General features: G+C 39.6%; 2 protein-coding genes across 2 annotated transcripts in view; one reads left to right on the top strand and one right to left on the bottom strand.

Moving 5' to 3' along the window:
- LOC129719044 (guanine nucleotide-releasing factor 2) overlaps nt 1-13,833 on the bottom strand; it is a 115,268-nt gene extending 101,435 nt beyond the window's left edge. The window contains exon 1 of the mRNA XM_055670400.1: nt 12,979-13,833. Coding sequence (XP_055526375.1) covers nt 12,979-13,033 — 55 coding nt within the window. The 5' untranslated portion in view covers nt 13,034-13,833. The remainder of the gene's footprint in view (nt 1-12,978) is intronic.
- Nucleotides 13,834-13,946: 113 nt separating this feature from the next.
- LOC129719046 (ubiquitin-like-conjugating enzyme ATG10) lies at nt 13,947-14,975 on the top strand. Its single transcript, XM_055670403.1, has 2 exons — nt 13,947-14,340; nt 14,411-14,975. The coding sequence occupies exons 1-2, from the start codon at nt 14,019-14,021 to the stop codon at nt 14,674-14,676; spliced, it is 588 nt and encodes a 195-aa protein (XP_055526378.1). The 5' UTR covers nt 13,947-14,018; the 3' UTR covers nt 14,677-14,975.
- Nucleotides 14,976-20,099: the final 5,124 nt, after the last annotated feature.

Raw genomic sequence — 20,099 nt, 5'->3', positions numbered from 1 at the left:
ACAGTGTAAAGGTGCTGCCACACGAAGCACGAAAACTATGAGCTTATGAGGCTTAAAAGTATGCGATATAAATGTATAGCATGAGATTGTACTGTCAAAAGCTATAACATAGAGACTCTGAACTAATCCGTCAAGACGGAATAGTTCGTAGCCTACCATGCTTTATACGATCAACTATGTCTTAGAAACTATTGCAGTGGTGTATTGGCGTCTAAGTAACGGCACTTTAATTGTTTATCTAAGAATCAATTGTGATTGGATTTTTTTTTAAATCAGATATGACCTTTTTTTAAATCACTTTTTGTTTCTAAAGTAATTTTCTTCAATAATTTCAAATGAAATTTCTAACAACTTCCCAAAAGTCATCCCTTGAAAATTTTTCCCTTGTTCAGTAGATAAATCGAAAAAAAGCAGTCTTTTTCAAATGTTAGTCCACATAATATTTTGAAAAAAAAAATGAAGCAAGTATGCAAAATTGTTTAATTGCCTTGCACCCACAAATTTTCATTGAATTGCAATGAGAGGGTGCTGCCAACTACTCAGTCGAATTGGTGTGAAATCCTTCAATATTCAATATTCTAGGTTGCTGAAAGCAAGGTGGAAAGGCTTTCCGCAAAATCCGCGCCATGGAGTAGTAAAAACGCGCCAAATCCGCGAGAAACGCAAAATCCGCGCCGGCTGTAACAACCCTGGAAGTTTCTTGGCCAGGTAACGCCACCACAAGCGCCCTAAGTGACGCACCCACAAACGTTATGTCCAAGCCCTGGTTGTATTCGGGACTCAAAACAGTAGCACTACGTCGGTCCTCCTGCGAGAAAGTGGGGTTGGTCGTGGTCCTTGCAAGGCCGCACCGCGGAAGACAAAAGCAACGAACGCTATAACAGAAAATTCGAACCAGAATAATCGGCAAAGACCCAGGCGATGAAAACGGACTAACGATTGGATACTCGGAACATGGAACTGCCGTTTTCTCGATTTCCTGGGAAGTACCCGTATACTTTCCGAAGAATTGAAAAACCGCAAGTTCAACATCGTAGCGCTACAGGAGGTATGCTGGAAAGGGACGACGGTACGTACCTATAGGGATGGACACACCATCTACCAGAGTTGTGGTGATACACATGAGCTGGGCACAACTTTTATAGTGATGTGTGAGATGCAGAAGCGGGCAATCGGGTGGTGGCCGGTTAACCCCAAAATGTGCAGGTTGAGAATCAAGGGCCGATTCTTTGACATTAGCAGTATAAACGTGCACAGCCCTCACCTCGGAAGCACTGATGACAACAAAGACGAATTCTACGCGCAGTTGGAACGTGAATACGATCGCTGCCCGCCAAGGTATAATCTCGCGCGGCTGAAGCAACCCGAAGTCGCCGAAAACCATTCGCATTCTCTCGAAGCTGCACTGCCAGAAGAGGACGAGCTCGAAGAAGCCCCTCTAGAGGCTTGCTGGAAAACCGTCAAGTCAGCCATCAGCAGTGTAGCGAAAAACGTCCTAGGTCGCAAAGTACCGAGTCGACGTAACGAATGGTTTGACGTAGAATGTCGGCAGATATTGGATGAAAAGAACTCTAGCGCGGGTAGTAATGCTGCGCAGAGCCACCCGTCAGAACGTGAAGCAGTACAAACAGAAATGGGGACAGCAAACTCAACTTTTCCAGGAAAAAAGCGCCGCCAGGAGGAGGAGAAGTGCGAAGATCTGCAACAGCTGTACCGCTTTCATGAAGCTTGACAGTTCTATCAGAAATTCAACGCATCCCGCCAAGGCTTTGTTCCGCGAGCCGATATGTGCAGGGATAAGGAGGGGAATATCTTGACAGATTATCGCGAGGTGATCGAAACCTCGAGAGACAGCACTTCGAAGAACATCTGAATGGCTTACAGGCAGGAAACCAGAACAGCGACGCAGGAGACTCTGTCGGTGATGTAATGATGCTATCCGGCGGCTTAAGAACAACAAGGCAGCTGGAAAGGACGGTATCGGAGCGGAGCTTCTCAAGATGGGCCCGGGTAAGTTGGCTAGTTACCTGCATCGGCTGATTGTTAAGATTTGGGAAACGGAATGCCTACCGAAGGAGTGATGGATGGGGTTATTTGTCCCATTTGCAAGAAAAGCGACAAGCTAGATTGTGAAAACTACCGAGTGATCACTATCCTGAATGCCGCCTACAAAGTGATATCTCAAATAATTTTCAGCGGCTGTCCGATCCGAAGGTCTTTCTAGCCTGCTGTTCAATATTGCGCTAGGTGTGGTGAGACGAGCGGGAATAGACACGCGGCGCACGATTTTCGTTAAATCCGGTCAATTAATCTGCTTTGCCGATGACGTGGACACTGTCGGCAGAACAGTCCCCAGACACCAGACTAAAATGTGAAGCAGAGAAGATTGGACTGAAGATAAATACGTCTAAAATGAAGTACATGCTAGCGGGTGGTGCTAAGCGACAGGGCACGCCTAGGTAGTGTTGTGATGATCGACGGTGATGAGTTTGAGGTAGTCGACGAGTTCGTGTACCTTGGTTCAATGGTAACTGAGAACAACGATACAAGCCGTGAGATTAGGAGGCGAACCATCAGCGGGAGTCGTGCCTACTATGGGCTCCCCAAAAATTTACGGTCGAAACGTCTAAGTACCCGCGCAAAGTGCACCTGGTACAAAACGCTTATTAGATCGGTAGTTCTCTACAGGCATGAGACGTGGACAATGCTTGAAGAGGACCTGCGAGCGCTCGGAGTTTTCGAACGACGGATACTAAGAACCATCTTTGGCGGTGTACAGGAGAAAGGAGTGTGGAGACGAAGAATGAACCATGAGCTCGCGCAACTCTACGGTGAACCCACGTGGCGAGAACAACGGACAATTACCCTGCAAAATTGGTTCTCACCTCGAATCCGGTTGGTACGAGACGAAGAGGAGCACGAAGAGCAAGGTGGTTAGACCAGGTGGAGCATGATCCGGCAAGAACGGAATGCCCGCGGGATTGGAGGCGAGCAGCCGATCAAGTTGGCAGAATTATGTTGTGCAGGCCATGTCTTAGGACGTACGGCCATTTAAGTAAATTAGTTATTGCAGTGAACGAAAAAATTCAAATAATTAATTGCCTTGTGGCAGACATTTTCTCCTGGGAAAGGAGGTGTCTAGTATCGCTTGGTTTCGCTCAATTTTCGCCCAAAAATTTGTTACAAGGTATATTTATTTATTTATTTATTTATTTATTTCGTCAAGCAAATGTAGACTACAGTTATAATAATACAATGTTTTCTTATATTCTATACATTATTTCCAGTAGTTAGTCGTTTTTTTATTTGATTTCTGCCCATGGTGATGTCGATATTTTCGCAGTGCTGGTTATAGTGACGCATCATGCGATTTATTGGGCCATTTTTTGAGTAGTTTGTTCTGTGAGAATTTTCCGAAAATATTTTACGATTTCTTAATTGACGACTGGGTGCATAAAAATTTAGTTGTGATAATAATTGAGTAGATTGCACGCGTTGAGAAATAATGTCATTGATAAAATAAAGCATTGAAAGATCGCGGCGTTCTTTAAGTGCTTGTATGTCTATAAGCATGCAGCGTGCTTTATATGATGGTAAGGGAAATGATGTCCAATTTAGCTTACGAAGCGCGTACAAAAGAAATTGTTTTTGGACAGATTCAATGCGTTCTTCATATGTGGCAATATAGGGATTCCATACAATGCTACAATATTCCAGAATTGGTCGGACGTATGTAATATATAATAGTTTAATTGTATATGGGTCTTGAAAATTGTGGCCGAAGCGTTTTATAAAGCCCAGCAAACTATTTGCTTTGTTGATAATTGTATTATAATGTTCTATGAATGTGAGTTTGGAGTCTAAGATTACGTCTAGGTCCCTAACGATTTTGCATTTTTCTACTGGTTGGTTTCCTAAGAAAATGTTTGTTGGTGGTGTAACTGTTTTTCTGCTAAAGGCTATTGAATTACATTTTTTAATGTTGAGTTGTAATAGGCTTTTGTTGCACCAAGTGTAGAATACATTAATTTCATTCTGGAATATTTCGAAGTCTTCTGCATTGGTTATTTCTATTAAGAGCTCCATGTCATCAGCATATACAAGCACATGTATTGACTTAAGAAGAAAGGAAATGTCATTTACGTATAATATAAAAAGAAGAGGGCCCAGGTGGGAACCTTGAGGAACCCCAGAAGTTACTTCTATTGGGTTCGAAAAGACTGCAGCCATTCCAAAAATTTTGTTTCAGTTCCGTATTTTTCGAGCTTGAAGAGTAATAATGGTATGTCGATTCTGTCAAATGCCTTGCTAAAGTCCGTATAAAGAGCTTCTACGTGGTTACCGTTGTCCATTACAGTCAGAGTGAAAGTTATGAATTCCAAAAGATTTGTGGTAGTTGATCGGCCTTTGTAAAAGCCGTGCTGTTGAGTTGTAATTTGGTGTTTTACTTGTTGAAAGATTTTTTCATTAATTATTGATTCAAATAATTTTGGAATGCATGAAATAATGGCAATTCCACGATAATTACGAATGTCAGATTTAGCGCCAGATTTGAAAATTGGCACTAAATATGAGGTTTTCCAGAGTTCTGGGAAAATTCCATTCTTCAGGGACATGTTAAAAAGGTGTTGTAAGGGTGTAGATAGTTCTTCTGCCAAATTTTTGAGAAAAATTGGAGCTATTCCGTCAGGTCCAGGACCTTTCGTAGCGTCTGAATTTTTAAGTGCGTTTTGAATTTCGAATTCAGATATTTGATTGACAGATAAAGAATTCGAAAATTCAGGAAAATACGAGAAGTATTCGCGGTCGCGATCTGTTTCTTCATATGTGGTGTAAATTTCTTGAAAAAAAGTGGCAAAAAGACTACATATTTCATTACAAGTTTGTCCTACATTACTGTCAAGATGCATTCGTGATGGAAAGTTGTTACTTTTTAGTTTGGTTTTTACGTAATTAAAGAAGTTCTTAGGGCAAGACTTGATTTGATGTTCGATTTTACGATTATGTTCTTCATGTGCATAATAATAACAACAGCCCTAGGGTTGTATGAAATGGTGACGAGAGACTAAACACTGTAATTAGGGGATTTTTGTTACAATATATACAGAGTCTGCAGAAAGAGTCAATGTGTTTGCTCAGCGACTGTAAGCATTTTTATTTTCAGCCTCTCCTGGAATATTTTTCCCTCATAGAAGACTGAACCACTGCGACCATTGTTTGATCTATTGTGGTAATCAATTTTCGAAATATATTCAACAACACTCGAAAGAATATCGTTTATATTTGGCGATATTATGCCTGTAGTATTTTTTTTTTGCAAACAACATGTATTTGACAAGCCACAAGCATATCATTCTTGTTGAAGAAGCACCAAGAATTTCTCGTAATGCGTCAAAATCAGAATTAACTCTATATCCTCAAAAACCAAATCCAATAATACTTACGTTATCATAATAATTGGTTTTGTCTTATTTAACTCTGGTTAAATCAAATCTATAATATGGATCTTACTTTCAAAATAATATGGAAGCCCTTACAAAGGTTCAATAATTGGCAAACATAAGAAGATATGTTAAATAAAATTTTTAACAAGTTCCAGCAAAAATCGTAACAATCAACAATTCCATTTTCGTTTTTTTGCTTGACAATGTTTTTCATTTGCCTACAATTACATTCGCTGTATTACGAAGACAGCTAATATACGTTTACTATAGTAAAGCTTAGAATAATGATATATCATTCAACAATTTTGAAATGTAAAAAGAGATTCTGATGAATTTTAGTAAATAAACCAAAAATTCAAAAGCATTTCTTCTATAAATGTGTATATGTGGGATTTACTTTTTCGATACTATGCGGTCACGATTATTTTGTGAAAATCGAAGATAAAATTAAATAAATATCCGTTACAAAAATTCACAATTTTTGTTGAGTAATTTATGGTAATCATATTTATGAGACTTTCAATCACCATCCACAGCAGTGTTGCAGTTTTTCCTCGATTGCACACGAATAGAAATGTACGAACAAAAGTGTGCCACTGCAATACGGATAATACCGCTGTAGTACGAATAGTACCGCTGCAGTACGAATAGAAGTGTACCGCTGAAATGTACGAATAAAAGAGTACTGCTGCAATCAGACAACAAGAGACCTGCGGTTCTTTACTCCACTGGTACTGTTGCTTTTACCGGCATGTTTTCTTTCAAGACATCAGTTTTCATTAGGTTCTGAAAGAAGATTTAGAAATTGTTCAAGAATGGGGATTGTTTCAAACTTTTCGGAAAACTTTTACCTTCGAGACATCATATTAGTCTAAGCTCATGGAAGCAAAAATAAATTGACGTACTGGGACCAGGGTTGCAAATTTTCACTGTCAGTGATATATTCTCAGTTGACACTGAGAGTTACGAATATCAGTATCAACACGAACGAGCTGAAAGTGATAATTGCTTTCAGCTCTAATCAGTTGACAGTGGTAATGCTGACTGGCAGCGTTTCTGTGATTTCGCACACGCTATGTTGCTCTAGCGATGTTTATGCGGTGTCGGATGAAGGTGCCTATCTGCTTCATTGAATTCAAGCAATGGATTGGCTCAGATCAAATAATTTCGATATTAATTAAGTTATATCATTTATATAACTGACATGATTATTGACTGATTATTGACACGGGTGATACTCAATATCAGTTTGAAGAGGGTGAGAGTGAATTTGCTGTTGTATCATGTCGCTGTGTCGAAATTTCGCAACACTGACTGGGACTGGGAGAACTTGTCAATTTTTATTTCGATATTGATACAGAGAATATCACAGGGAACGGATAGTGTCCATTCACGTCGTCTGTGCTAGGAATACTCGCATGTAGTTGGTTCATTATACATTATTCACGTAAATTTGTCATTGAAACTTTTTATCAATTTTACCGCTTAGCAATGAAATTAGCGTGATAACTAGCATAATAAAAAAATGTTCTTCATTTTATCTATCCAACAACATGTTGGTTATTGTTATCTATCATGTGGTTATGCTGTTATTAACGTTCGAAATCTGACGCAATATTTGCCAGTTTCATTTCCAATTTTACAGAATGCATCCCAGTATAATAAACAGAGACGAAGTCCCACGTCAAAAATTTTCGATTTTCCCAATTTTAGGTGCTCACCCATTGGTAGATTTTAAATCCAGACTTGACTGTTATGCTCTACAAGAGAAATTGACGCACCCATACGCTAGAGCACATTGAAAGGCATGCAATCTGCGCAATTCTTTGCATTTTGACTATGCAATAGGTCCCAGCAGTCTTCCTCGAATAAATTCAGTAAACGAAACTGATTTGCAAACTGCTATCTGCAAACTGCAACCGATACGGTCTTGGAATGGAAATGATGGTAAAATGTTCGAATTGTACGTTTTAAATCAGAGTTTTGTCAGTTACTTAGAAAGAGGGGGAAGCGCAGCAGAATAGGAAATGGCAAGGAAAGTAAAACATTTTCGTAAACTGCACCGTCCTAAGAAAAAAAGCGAGAAATCGATTATAAGCTTACTTGTCTGGCTTTTATCGCTATCAGCAACGTTTTTTAAGAGAAAAAATTCAACTACCCAATTTAGTAACAAAATTTGGGGCGCCAAAAGATGCCAGTTGCTAAGGTCGGAGCCAAACGGATCATCATTGCATCGAAGACGAAGTACATGAACGGAAGGGGTTCACGAGAAGACAGTGCCAACCTCCCACCTCGAGTTCAAGTTGGTGGTGATGAAATCGAGGTGGTCGACGAGTTTATGTCCCTGAGCTCACAGACTACGATACCAGCAGAGCGATTCATCGACGCATTATGGCAGGAAATCGCGCATACTTTGGGCTCCGACACTCCGATCGCGTAGAATTCGCCGCCGCACCAAGTTGACCATCTATAGTATAGGATAGGATAGGATCTATCGTCCACGCCGCTAAGATTGGTAGGTTGCGATGGGCTGGGCATGTCGCAAGGATGTCGGACGACAGCCCGGTAAAGATGGTTCATGAAACCAATCCGTCAGGAACGAGACGGAGAAGTGCTCAGCGGGCAAGGTAGATCGATCAGGTGGAAGACGACCTACGGACTTTACGCATACTGCAGGGCTGGCGAACTACAGCCATGGACCGAGTGGAATGAAGACGACTGTTACGTACAGCCACAAAGGCCACACCACGGCTTGGGACTGTTAGGTAAGGTAAGGTAATAGAGATTACCTGCCACGTGCTTGTATTCTTTCAGACTTACCATTTTTGCACCTTTTTTATTCACTTTATCATAGGCTCATATGAATATGAATTCGTCCAATGGAGATTTTTTTGCTTCTTCAAGCACGGTAAATTACGTTTTTAGTAAACATAGAGATTTTTTTATGAAATAAAATAATATTACTGAAGTGAGTTGCGCTACAGACGTAGTAAAAAATATAAGGAATTATTCTAAATTTTAAACCCGTTGACCCCGAGCAACGTTCAACTAGTTTATAATATCTTTTAGGATTCAAAAAACCCATGTGAGCACAGCTAGTTACTCAGCGGCTTGCATTTTCGCGACCAAAGAAGTTCAGCATGCTAGATTCCTGGCCATTCGAATCAATACTTAACAATATCAATCAAAAATACCAGTGTTATTTTCCGACGACCTAAAAATTTTTCCCCATAATATTTTCTACCCGAAAAATATACTTTTTTCTTTTTTAAGGTTACCAAACCAAAACAAAGCAAACATAAAGCACCAGGCGATGAAAGATTTAGTCTGAATATGGTATTACCGCGTACGTATACGCGCGTCAAAACACTACTCGTTCTGTTTCGCCGCCTCTACCGACGCGTCTTTGCCGCTCCAGTATGACCGGTTTGAGAGTTTCATATAGACGTTCGAAGAAGTAGCTTAGACGCCTTTGCGACGCTTTTTGCTTCGCTTCATTTGACGCCTCAGTATGTCAGTAGCCTTAGGCTATTGACATACTGAGGCTACTGACATACTGAGGCGTCAAATGAAGCGAAGCAAGAAGCGTCGCAAAAGCGTCCGAGCTACTTCTTCGAACGTCTATATGAAACGCTCAAACCGGTCATACTCGAGCGGCAACGACGCGTCGGTAGAGGCGGCGAAACAGAACGAGTAGTGTTTTGACGCGCGTATACCTACGCGGTAATACCTTGTTCAGACTAAATCTTTTATCGCAAGGTGCTTTATATTTGCTTTGTTTTGGTTTGGTAATTGAAAAAAAGCAAATAGAATACATTTTCGGTTAACAAAATGTTAAAATGTATGAAAAATGTTAGTGCAGTAATACCATGTTCAGACTAAACCTGATATCGCCAGGTGCTTTTTATTCGTTTTATTTTGGTCTTAAATATAGAAAATATCTGGAAAAATTTTCAGGTCGTCAGGAAAATAACACTGGTATTTTTGATTGATATTGCATGCCTAACATACTGAACAGATATCATAAACTAAATGAACGTTACTTGGGGTCAGCGGGTTTAAAATTTAGAATAATTTCTTATATTTTTTACTACGTTCGTAGCGCAACTGACTTCAGAAATATTATTTTACTTCATAAAAAAATCTCTATGTTTACTAAAAACGTGATTTACTGTGCTTGAAGCAGCAAACAAATCTTCAATGGAAGAATTCATATTTCCTTTAAACGAAACCGCTGCTGGAATCTAGGAATATGACAACACAACGCATTTGCATCGCTCGCTCCAGTCGCTCCAGTATGTCATAGGAAGCTTCACTCAACGCTTCTGTTTATTCCGCTTCTCAAACGCTCAACGCTTCGCTCCATTTGACGCCTCAGTATGTCAGTAGCCTTAGACGTATCATCTGCCGTCGATATGTGATATGTGCTTTTTGTTCAATCCTGGAAGCCATTTGTTCCCTAGCAGAACCGACAGTAGCCTTTCGTCATGCCATAATGATGACGTCCACCAGTAAAAGTTTAAATTTCATTTTCGCCTAACTTTTCTGTTATTTGTACTTGCTAGTTTGACGAAAGTAAAAAGTTATACAGTTCCTACAGCAATCTGTCGCCGTCGAAAATGTTATCGCAGCGGCGTTGTTGGAAAAAAAAATTCATATTCACATTGCCCTCGCTAAAAACTGCATTGCGATAACTCCACTGAAAACCTCTTGCATATTTTAATGATGCTTTATGAATTGAATCTTTAAGAAAGCGTTCACAAACTCTCATAATCTGTATCAGTCACGGTATTTTGATCAGCAACATTCCAACACCCAAGCAGTTATTCATAATGTCAATCCAATGCACGCTATCGAATTGATAAAACCTAAAACCGACAGGCGCGCCATTTGCTGGTGAATTTTTGCGTAGGAAAGCGGAATAAAAATCGATAAAACACGCGCTACACAAAACTTGGCTTAGCAGAGATGCATCCAAGCTATGCTTCGTTGTCGCCGGAACGGCTACCAACAGCAACAGACGGAAGAAAAGACTCAAGACATATTGCGAGTGGTACTGAAGAAAGTCTAGAAAAGTGTACAAGTGGCTACAAGTGGAGTAACAGGCAACGTCAACAGCGGACGCGCACGGACCGACACGCTGCTCTGACAGGATGTGATGACAGATTTGACGAGAAACCCTAATTGAGATTATTGTACTATAGCGAAGCGGTGAAAAAGAGTGCAGCAGCACTCTGTTCCGATTTTATGCGCCGCTTCTATTGTTGGCCCAATAGATGAGCGCAATCACTTTTCTCAATAGGTAAAGAAACAGGAACCGACCGACTGGTTGCATCCGTGTCCCGTAGGGCAAGGCGAGTTGCGAGGAACGCACCGAACCACCAGACCAGAGCCTTGTTTCAACAAGGTAAGCGAAAAGTAAAACGAAGTGGCGTACTGACAGATGATGCCTGGATGAACGTCGGATAAATGAAGAATAATTCTACCCATTCTACCGGTATTGCGAGCAGGGTTGCCTACAGGATTTTTCAGAGCAATATAGATGGATGGTAAATGTAAAACTGGAAGTGGAACTGGAAACTTAAACTGGATCTCAAATATTATTGAAAAATAGCTAAAATTCAAAACAATTTAAACCCTACTAGATGTGATTCTACGTAAATAAATGAGAAATTTAAAAAAACGAACATTGGGACATTGACATCTTTTATTGCTAGCATAGTTTATCCTGTACAGATAATTAAATTTAATGAAAACAGAAAAAAAAACAATTAAAAAATCAGATTCAACAGTTTGATAGTACGTACCAACCATTTTAGTTCGAAATCAATAATTCGTCAATCTCTACCTAACGAACCAACTCGGCGAAAAAATTCTTGCTCCACTGTACGGTTTAAAACGGATTATACGGCAGGAAGCATAATTTCCTCCTTTTCCAATATGACGTTCATTATATTCGTGCAAACTTGGCCTGTTAACAGAGGCACGGTCAGTCGTATGATGAGCAGCACATTGCATGCCACTCGAGAGCAACTGATTTTATGATGACGACTAACGAACGACCAGATTGACTGGGAGCGAGCGGCTTGCCAATCATTCGAGCTTAATTTGATGAATTGCCGATGGTTGTAGAACTGTTGGAGCTAACAATAGGCATCGCGAAGAGCGGCCAGCCAATCGGAGCGTTTCAATTATAAAGTTTGACAAAAGGGAGGCAACATCAATTACAGTACCTTTTGCTCTTTGATTATCGAAATAGCTATTTGATTTTACATTGACGAAATTTCAAAGGCCATCGATAACTGCAGTAAGTGTGTACACACTGAAAAGGATAAATTCACCTAGCGGCATTTCGTTTCGCACCCACACAACTCCCACGTTAAATCAAATTATCATTATTTCAACCAGCATCCAATTTCTTTCGTATCAAATTAAACCTAAATCGAGCGCCCACCCGACAGCAACGGAGCAGAACAAATTCTGTCTTTTTCTGCACGATCACCAGGCAACCAATCGCTGCCATATATATAGACCTACCCGTAGGGTGGTTCAGTGATATTTTTTTTTCGAGAAAAAGCTTGTATAACCGGTAGATAATCTCCTCCTAGCTTACAGCTAATATTTCAACCTAACCAGACAACCTATGTAAAACCGCTCTATGTGTAATGCAATCGGAGTCTCGTACATGTGAGCGATAAGTCGAGATGAAGGAAGATATGAATCATCGAATGACACGATGAATCACGCATAGGTCATCAACTTTTTGCTGTTCAAAGATGCACCGAGAAGCTACGGAGCGATACGTAATAAAATTCGCAAAATAAGTATAAACGCATTTTTTGATCCTAATCTCGTAATTGTGGGATTTCACAGAAACGAAGTTGGAAGAATCATCTTCTCAGTTTGCAATATAACTTTGGAAATTTGTTTACGTTAGTATTTTAAGCAACTTTACATGCCTGAAAACTCAAAAAAATTATAGTTCTTTGTGAAATTTTTCAATTTTATTTGTACAAATGCTCAAATTACCAACTTACAATTTTACTGAGATTTTACTATTTTACTGAGCTTAATATTTACTGAGATCTAAGAAGGGAGCTACTAACTGTTAAGTAAATCAGCATTCAATCCATTTTTTCAGAAACCGCCAACACTTTTTTATCCCGGATCGCGCAGTTACGAAATTTTAAAGGGACCATTATTCGTATGGCTCAAGAGATCTCTCGTAAATATGATTGCCTTGTCTATTGAGCGATTTCCTCGATGTAGAAAAATCAAAGTCAAAAGCAGAAAAGAAATAATGCAACATAGAAAACTTCAGAACTCGACTGTCGGAAGCAGTGTGAAAGGCAGGCAATAAAACAAACTCAGATAAGACTGACCAGCCAGCCCCGGCACCGTCCGGCTAAAGTACCGTTCGTTGCTACTTGTTGTTGACCCACAACCGCATCTCGTGCGTACTATTACAAAATACCTACAACAGAACTAGTGCTGACGCATATGCAGAGGGTAAAATTTTCGATAAGTGACTTACCATTGCCAGCAGCAGCAGCCGGAGCGCTAGTTCTCTCAGTTTTCTGCGATGCCATTCTGTTGCTCTCAGTACAATAATCCTTCGTTTGTCTTCGTCGCGTATCCTTCCGGCCCGAAAAAATCCTCTTTACCGTGTTTCGTCCCCAGCAGAAATTTAGATTGTATAGTTACCAAACTCAGCCAAATTTTATGCTGATTTTCGACGGTTTATCCTTGTTTCCTGCACTTTTCCACTGGAAATTTGGATCCCTATTGCATTTGCAAATCTCTGTGTCACGGCACAAGCCCAGGACTTTTTCACATTTGCAATTTATAGCACTAACAATTTTCTAGCATCTATGATCAACAAATCGGCTAAACGCCCAGCCTATCGCAGCATTCCGCTTTTCTTTGTCATAGACAACCATTTTTTTTTCCTAGAGGGCACATAAACGCACTTTTGCCTATGCTGATTGACCACCCAAATTCCCGTCGTTGTCGCACTTCCACACACGGTTGGACCAAGATTGTCTTGCACAACTTTACCCACAATCCGGACGAAGACCTACTGGTGAAAAAAATCCAGACAACCTTAACCGCACAAGTCCGTTTTCCAGTTTCTACCGGTTCCGCCTACGCGGGGGAACATTTTCACGCACTTTTTATCAGAATAAAGCGCACCTTAGCTTGATTTTTTGCATCGGATTTGCGGGCAGACCGAAATATCTCGTATGTAAATTTTTTCCATCTTCTCGACGAATACAACAGCACAAAACTGGCTATGCTATAGAAGAGAGCTCCCACACTATGCCGTGTATAAACAGGAACCACACAGAAAGAGACAGATTTCTATCTGATCAGAAGTATGTCTCCGACCGTGTCTGTGGTGGTGCGTTGTTATGCATTCCATATACGAACTATTCGTTCAGCGGTAGAGTGTGTTAGTTCATTCCATCGTTTGTCCATTTCTGACTTCTCCAGGCATCGCGACCTATGCAGCATAAATAACGTAAACACCGAGCGACTTTGGTGGGGTGGCTAAAGCATAAATAGAAATTCACCATGGGACGAACTTTGACAGAGCTGGAATTTGTGACCGCGGCCCGGCAGTTTTATGATTTTTCCCGGCAAATATCGGACAACTGGGAGCTTGTAGAAGGATCTTCAACCAATGTGGTTTATCTGAAAAAGCAGTGGAAACAGTCGTTAAATCTATCGATTGGTCAACCAGCCACAGAAACTGTTTGCGATGAGCTACCTGTTGTAAAGGATTCGTCCAGTGCTGAGCCGGAAGATGCTTGCTTGCTTTACAACTGTGAATATCACGTCGTGTACAGTATTAGCTATCAGGTTCCAGTTTTATACTTCAATATCTATAAGTCAGGTAAGTCAGAAATGAACCAGAACCAGAAACTAATCGGAATCTCACTATATACTTACACGATCTATTTCAGATGGAAGCATGCTAACTCTAGAGGAGGCATGGAAAGGATTTCAAGAGTTTTGCGGTGAGAGCCGAGAACAGTTGCGACAAACTTTAACCCAAATGGAACATCCCGTACTGTTTAGGCCCTTCCTAGCGCTGCATCCTTGCCGAACCTCAAAGGTTCTCGAAAATGTAAGCACGAACGGAAACGTGATTGTGGCGTTTGTTTCCTCCTACGGTCCATTCATTAATTTAAATCTTGATATAAGATATGCAGCATTAACTCAACATTAAGAACTTTGTAAAGTCTTATGTAATATTTAAGTCTTATTGAATGGATGGAAAATGAATCTTTTTAACGTAACTACTAATAACATGCTTGTGAATACTTACTACACGAGCCAGTTAATATAAGCTTTACGTAAAGAAAAGTTCATTTTTCACTCTCGAAATACCAAAATTTGTAACGTTAATCCAACACTTGGCGCAATATTCAAATCCTGTGTAACAGCTTCGCTTTCTTAATACATACATAAGGTAAGATTGTACTGAGCTGTAAATAAATATATGTCGGTTAAATAAATTTTATTCATTAATCAATTCTACCACCCAAATAATTTTATTTTCACAGTCGTTCTATTATTTTTGATATATCGTTGCAAATTTGGTTCTATAGATTACAGAATTGGGTTTTAAAACACACGAAATTGATATTCACCACACCACTTTAGCCAATACTCGCACCACCAGGTGGAAGGTTGATGCTTTATAAACACTAGGGTGCCTGTTATTTATAACGGACAACACTGGTGTTGCTCAAGCCTTCAATTCAACTTTGACAAACAAGTTTTTTTTTCATGGTTATGTTTTTTTATTCGCTTGCGCTTTTGTTTGCTAGTCATTGAGTTTGAATTTCGTTATAGCTGAAAAAATATTTATTAAATGTCTCGCGAAGTATTGCACGAACAAACCAGGCGGGTTTTTTCGATTCCCCACAGACGATGAATTACAAAATAATTTTGAGTTATGGCCATCAGCGGATGGAATCGCCCACGCTTCTCAAAACAAGTGTGAAAAACAACATTATTTTGTTCTGTAAAATTTGCAAAAAATATCAGGTCAGTTTGTCCCATCTAAAAAATAAATGCATACCAGTCCCACAATGGATAATATAGAAAATAACGTTTGTATTCAAAGCTTGAATGCCTTTTTCCACAACACATGGTCATGGAGACTGGGACTAATAGGGAACTATTTTGCATGCTGTAGCACAAAATAATCGCCTATCAGTCTACCTTTAGTTTATTCCATTGTAATTGTTATGAATTGTCTTTTTTCGGAACTAAAGTATCAAGAACATTGAAATCCATCAATCTGAGAAGAAACCTTATCAATATTGGAAGCGGAACGTATTTTATTGAAGTAAACATTTAAATTTTTCAAACGCTGTTTTCTCCGTTCACTGATTTCACAGATGGGACTGATATGCGTTTCACGGCAGTATAGGCACTCTAATAAACACCATAGACCCATTTTACGAGACGTTTCTAAACTCAATTCATGAATGAGATTTTGACAGAAAGCTCGGAACCGTGAACATAACGCACGTAAACGTAACATCAACATCAGCAGGATCTGTGACACCCGTCAGTTCGTAAAATGGTCTATAAGCACGCGATTTAACGCAAAACTAAAAACGACCGTACGACTTCAGGAAGTGAACTTCAGAACTAGGAAAATGATGATAAATTCAATTATTAGCCAAGGCTGATATACACAGAAGACTATTTTTTCGCGCGATATTTGCGTAAAATGGATGTTCTTTGGGGTCAAAAAGAATACAGTTGGTTAGAAACTTTCAGCAGCATCTATAGACTATAGTAGACTGCTTACTGTCAAGAAAATACATATGAAATTGTACATATATGAGATCCAGTTTCGTTTCTAATTTGAGGTTATGTTTTTACAGGAGTTGATAGGTACATAGCGTGTTCGGATAGCATCTTTGTTTAAATCTACCGTTTAGTGAGAAAAAAAACTAAATTTTTAATGTTTCCCGCTACGTGAACTTGTGACTCACTGCTAAAATCTTGATAGGTTAAAATGCTGCCTACAAATCATCATCATCATTTTTACTGCAGCGCCAGCTGTCAGTCGAACAGTCATTTTAATCGTCCATTGGTTTAATTTTTTGAAGCACGACTCATTTTTGAGAAGCTATTTACAAATTCTATGTTGGGAAGGTATTGATGATTACAAATATTTTTAAAGCCAAAACGGTTTGTTTGATCGGTGTGGCGTCCTCGGCAAAGTTTTAGATAACAATTTTGTCTTTCCGAAAAAATATACACTCTAAAAAGTTGTTTTTTTAATGGTAAATGAAAAATTAAAAATACTTTAAAAAAAAGGCTCGTTTTTTTTTTAAAATTCAGTTTTTTTACGAAAACTAAGAAACTGTTCGATCATGGAGAAACTTGACATGTTCATTGTTTCTATACATTACATAAATTTTAACTTCAAGTAAAAAAGAGACCAACGAACTTTCGTTGAAGCGTCTCGATCATAATAATTTCGTTTTGGTAATATGGTACCCATACAAAGGCTAAGTACTCGAACGTTGACCGTAATAAAGCACAAAATTGAGCCTTCAAGCAGTACACATCCTGGAAATATTTGCCAAATCGGAAGATGAATCCTAACTGAGATGATACTTCCGAAACCACGTATGACACTGGATTTTTTGAACGTTAGTGAAGAATCAAGAGAGACTCCAAGGTGTTTAACGGTGCTCTCGCGTTTTATAACAGTGCCACTATAAACATGGTCGTTGAAGGCTAGTTATCGTTCACACCCAAAGGAATATCCCAGAACATTTGGACATTCTGTCGAATGCGGCAGAAAGATCGGTGTAAATCGTATTAACCATCATATCTATACTCCATAACACTTTGAACAAATTTTCAATAAAATCATCGTTTAGATGATACCAGTACTTTACGATAGTAACACTAGCACCATCTGCTGCCATGTTCGCGCTTCGTCTCGTATTTCGACATCAGCGCTAGCGTACGTGCATGTGTCAAATTGGGAACTATAAAATATGTATGAGATTGCATGGCAGCGCCCCAGACGGCGTTATCGCGCGATGACTGTTATTCTATTGGAAATTTTTAAATGATCAGTTTTTGTGGCGATGGAGCTAGGTTCCAGTGTTACGTCTGTTAGTCTGTGATAAAAGGTTAGTAGTAATGAGTCGTTTCTAAATGAAGCCATGCTGATCTGATGAAATATACTGCAGGCGTGTCAAAAAGCTCAGAACAATCAGCTCGCAAAGTTTTGACGAAGCACACAGGGCGGCAATTTCTCGAAAGTTTGAAACGGTACACTTGCATCCTTTTTGTGAACTGGGAAAACAAGAGTTTTTCCAATGTGTTCATAAGGTTGCCGAAACCCAGAGTTGTTCAATTTCGGAGTAACCTGGAGAAAACACTTGACGCGAGTTGATGCAAGAGCGGATGGCCAGTAAAACACCACCCCCTAAGCGTTTATCACTGTTCGGTCCTCTCAGTATAAAGCATACGACTCATCAAACAGTTGGTAGACACCGTATTCGCATTTAACCATACATCAGCAACTCGAACGAGACGGATGAGCGAATTTCAGGATCCGCGAAGTGTCTGATGCCAAAGAGTGGTTCCGTAACTCCGATTGTGTACCATTACTGGAAGCTGAGACAGATTGGGAATATTTAAATTTGGGAAATTTGGAAGACTCCCTTCCCACACCTGACTACACCATCGGAACGACTATGGTGAGCGAAAGCGACAGTGGGCAGGACTGCGTCAGACGGTTAGAACCTTCCATAATGCTGTATACAATGCGTTCCGACTTCCGGGTAGGAGTAGCATCACCTACTCCTTCTGGTAATAGCAGCGACGTCATAGTTCCGGAAATTCGGTAGGGCGATTTGATGATGCGACAAAATAACGTTCGGGGATGAAGGAATATTGTACAACTTGGAAAAAATTATAGCCACCTGTGTGCGAGAAACTTCATCACACAGAGATAAACCTGAGTCAAAGTAGTACTTACAATTTACTATGTAAATTGGAAGACCCCATTCTTACCTCTAGCCACAGGGCCGAGAGGACTTTGATGGACAAAAGCTGCAGTAGACGCGACTGGGTTAGGGGAGTCAGAGACTTCCAAAATGCTTTTCACAGAGCGTCTCAGCTTAACTGGAATATCGGCAGGCTTCTTCCGTTCTCTTGATTTTTGCCCAAATTTCCTTTTCTACCTGCCAAACCCCTTGGAGAACTAGACTTTCTCTCACACAGAGTGAGTAATTATCCACATTTAGGCGTAGAGTATTTCAGTCGCAGAGTTCCTTTTCACTCTTTATCATCATGTGTTAGGGATAAACATTTGTTTGCTATCTCAGTTTAAAGGGGAGTAGTTTTCGTTAGCTTCTACTTTACTAGAAGAGAAGTTTGCCAAATATCAAAACACTTAGGTTCACATTGAAGCCACATCCTAACCGTTTTCGAATTTAATATTATAGGAAGATTCACAACTCACCATGGGTGCATATTCTGCAGAAAGCCGCACCCCAGAGCGATGAGAACGGTAACGCAATGCTCAGTTGGTCGCCGAGCAATTTATTTCATTTTTCTTGCGTGCGCGGATGAGCAATTTACAAGAGTTTCACTGGATTTTTGCTCTGTCAAATTAGGAGCGTTTTTTCGTCAGAGAAACTATTACTCTGCGCTCTCTCTACAGCAGATGGTGTGATGCACATTGAATGTAAGCTCGCAGTTGTTAAGAGGGAAGAAAACTCTTTCTCTTTAAGATGAAGATGAGCAAAACAAAGCCTGAATATCGGCAGTTAAACCTCGTCTGATATTGATGGCTGAGCTGAATCGGAAATTAGCAGTATGGATTCAAAAGAGGCTGGCGTAGTGAACGCAGCTGGAGTGGAGTGGACAAATCTATCTTAAGATTATTATTATCTTTTTGGCTTGATTTGTTCAAGAGGTTTTATTTTATAATATTAGTTTATCTTTTTTATTCTTGTTGTAGACCGTATTCAGTTTTCGTACAGGAAAATCGATTCGAACGAACTGGAATTTAATAAAAGGACGTTCGAACGTTCGGATTGATTCGAATGAAAATGCAAATTTCCGATACTTTCGTACGAGTGTGATGAAATATCTCAAGACATTTTTATTTTGATGATGAATTTTTCAGCTCTGTTTGGTCCAAATCTAGCATCTACAAGAGTTGAGAAAACAAAATCTCAATTTTCCGCTGTTTGGTGGACTAATTTTTCAATCAGTTCGTGCAATAAAAAGAAAATCCGTTTCAAACTGACTGAGTTATAAGCATTTGATATTGGACAATTTTTATGACGTTTTTGATATTTTCAATATTTCAATTTGCACTTCTATTCCAGAATGTTGTCGTATAACGTAATTCTACGTCAAAACAAGATTCGATTGGTGCAAAAAACTTGGTTCTTCTAAATAGAACGAGATGATAGGTCAGTTTATCATAATCAAGAAGTTATAAAATGATTATACGATTTGCGTTAGGTATAGTCTCTCACCTCCAATAAGACGCAATTGGTTAAACTGTCAATTCCAGCAATTTTCACACAACTACAAACGCTTAAAGCTATGAATGAAGGATGAAAAAACAATTACAACTGCAGAACAAGT

The sequence above is a fragment of the Wyeomyia smithii genome, chromosome 1 (genome assembly GCF_029784165.1).
Source record: "Wyeomyia smithii strain HCP4-BCI-WySm-NY-G18 chromosome 1, ASM2978416v1, whole genome shotgun sequence".
NCBI classification, from domain to species: Eukaryota; Metazoa; Arthropoda; class Insecta; order Diptera; family Culicidae; genus Wyeomyia; species Wyeomyia smithii.
The sequence above is the reverse complement of the archived record's forward strand: the minus strand, read 5'-3'. Positions and strand labels throughout refer to the sequence as shown.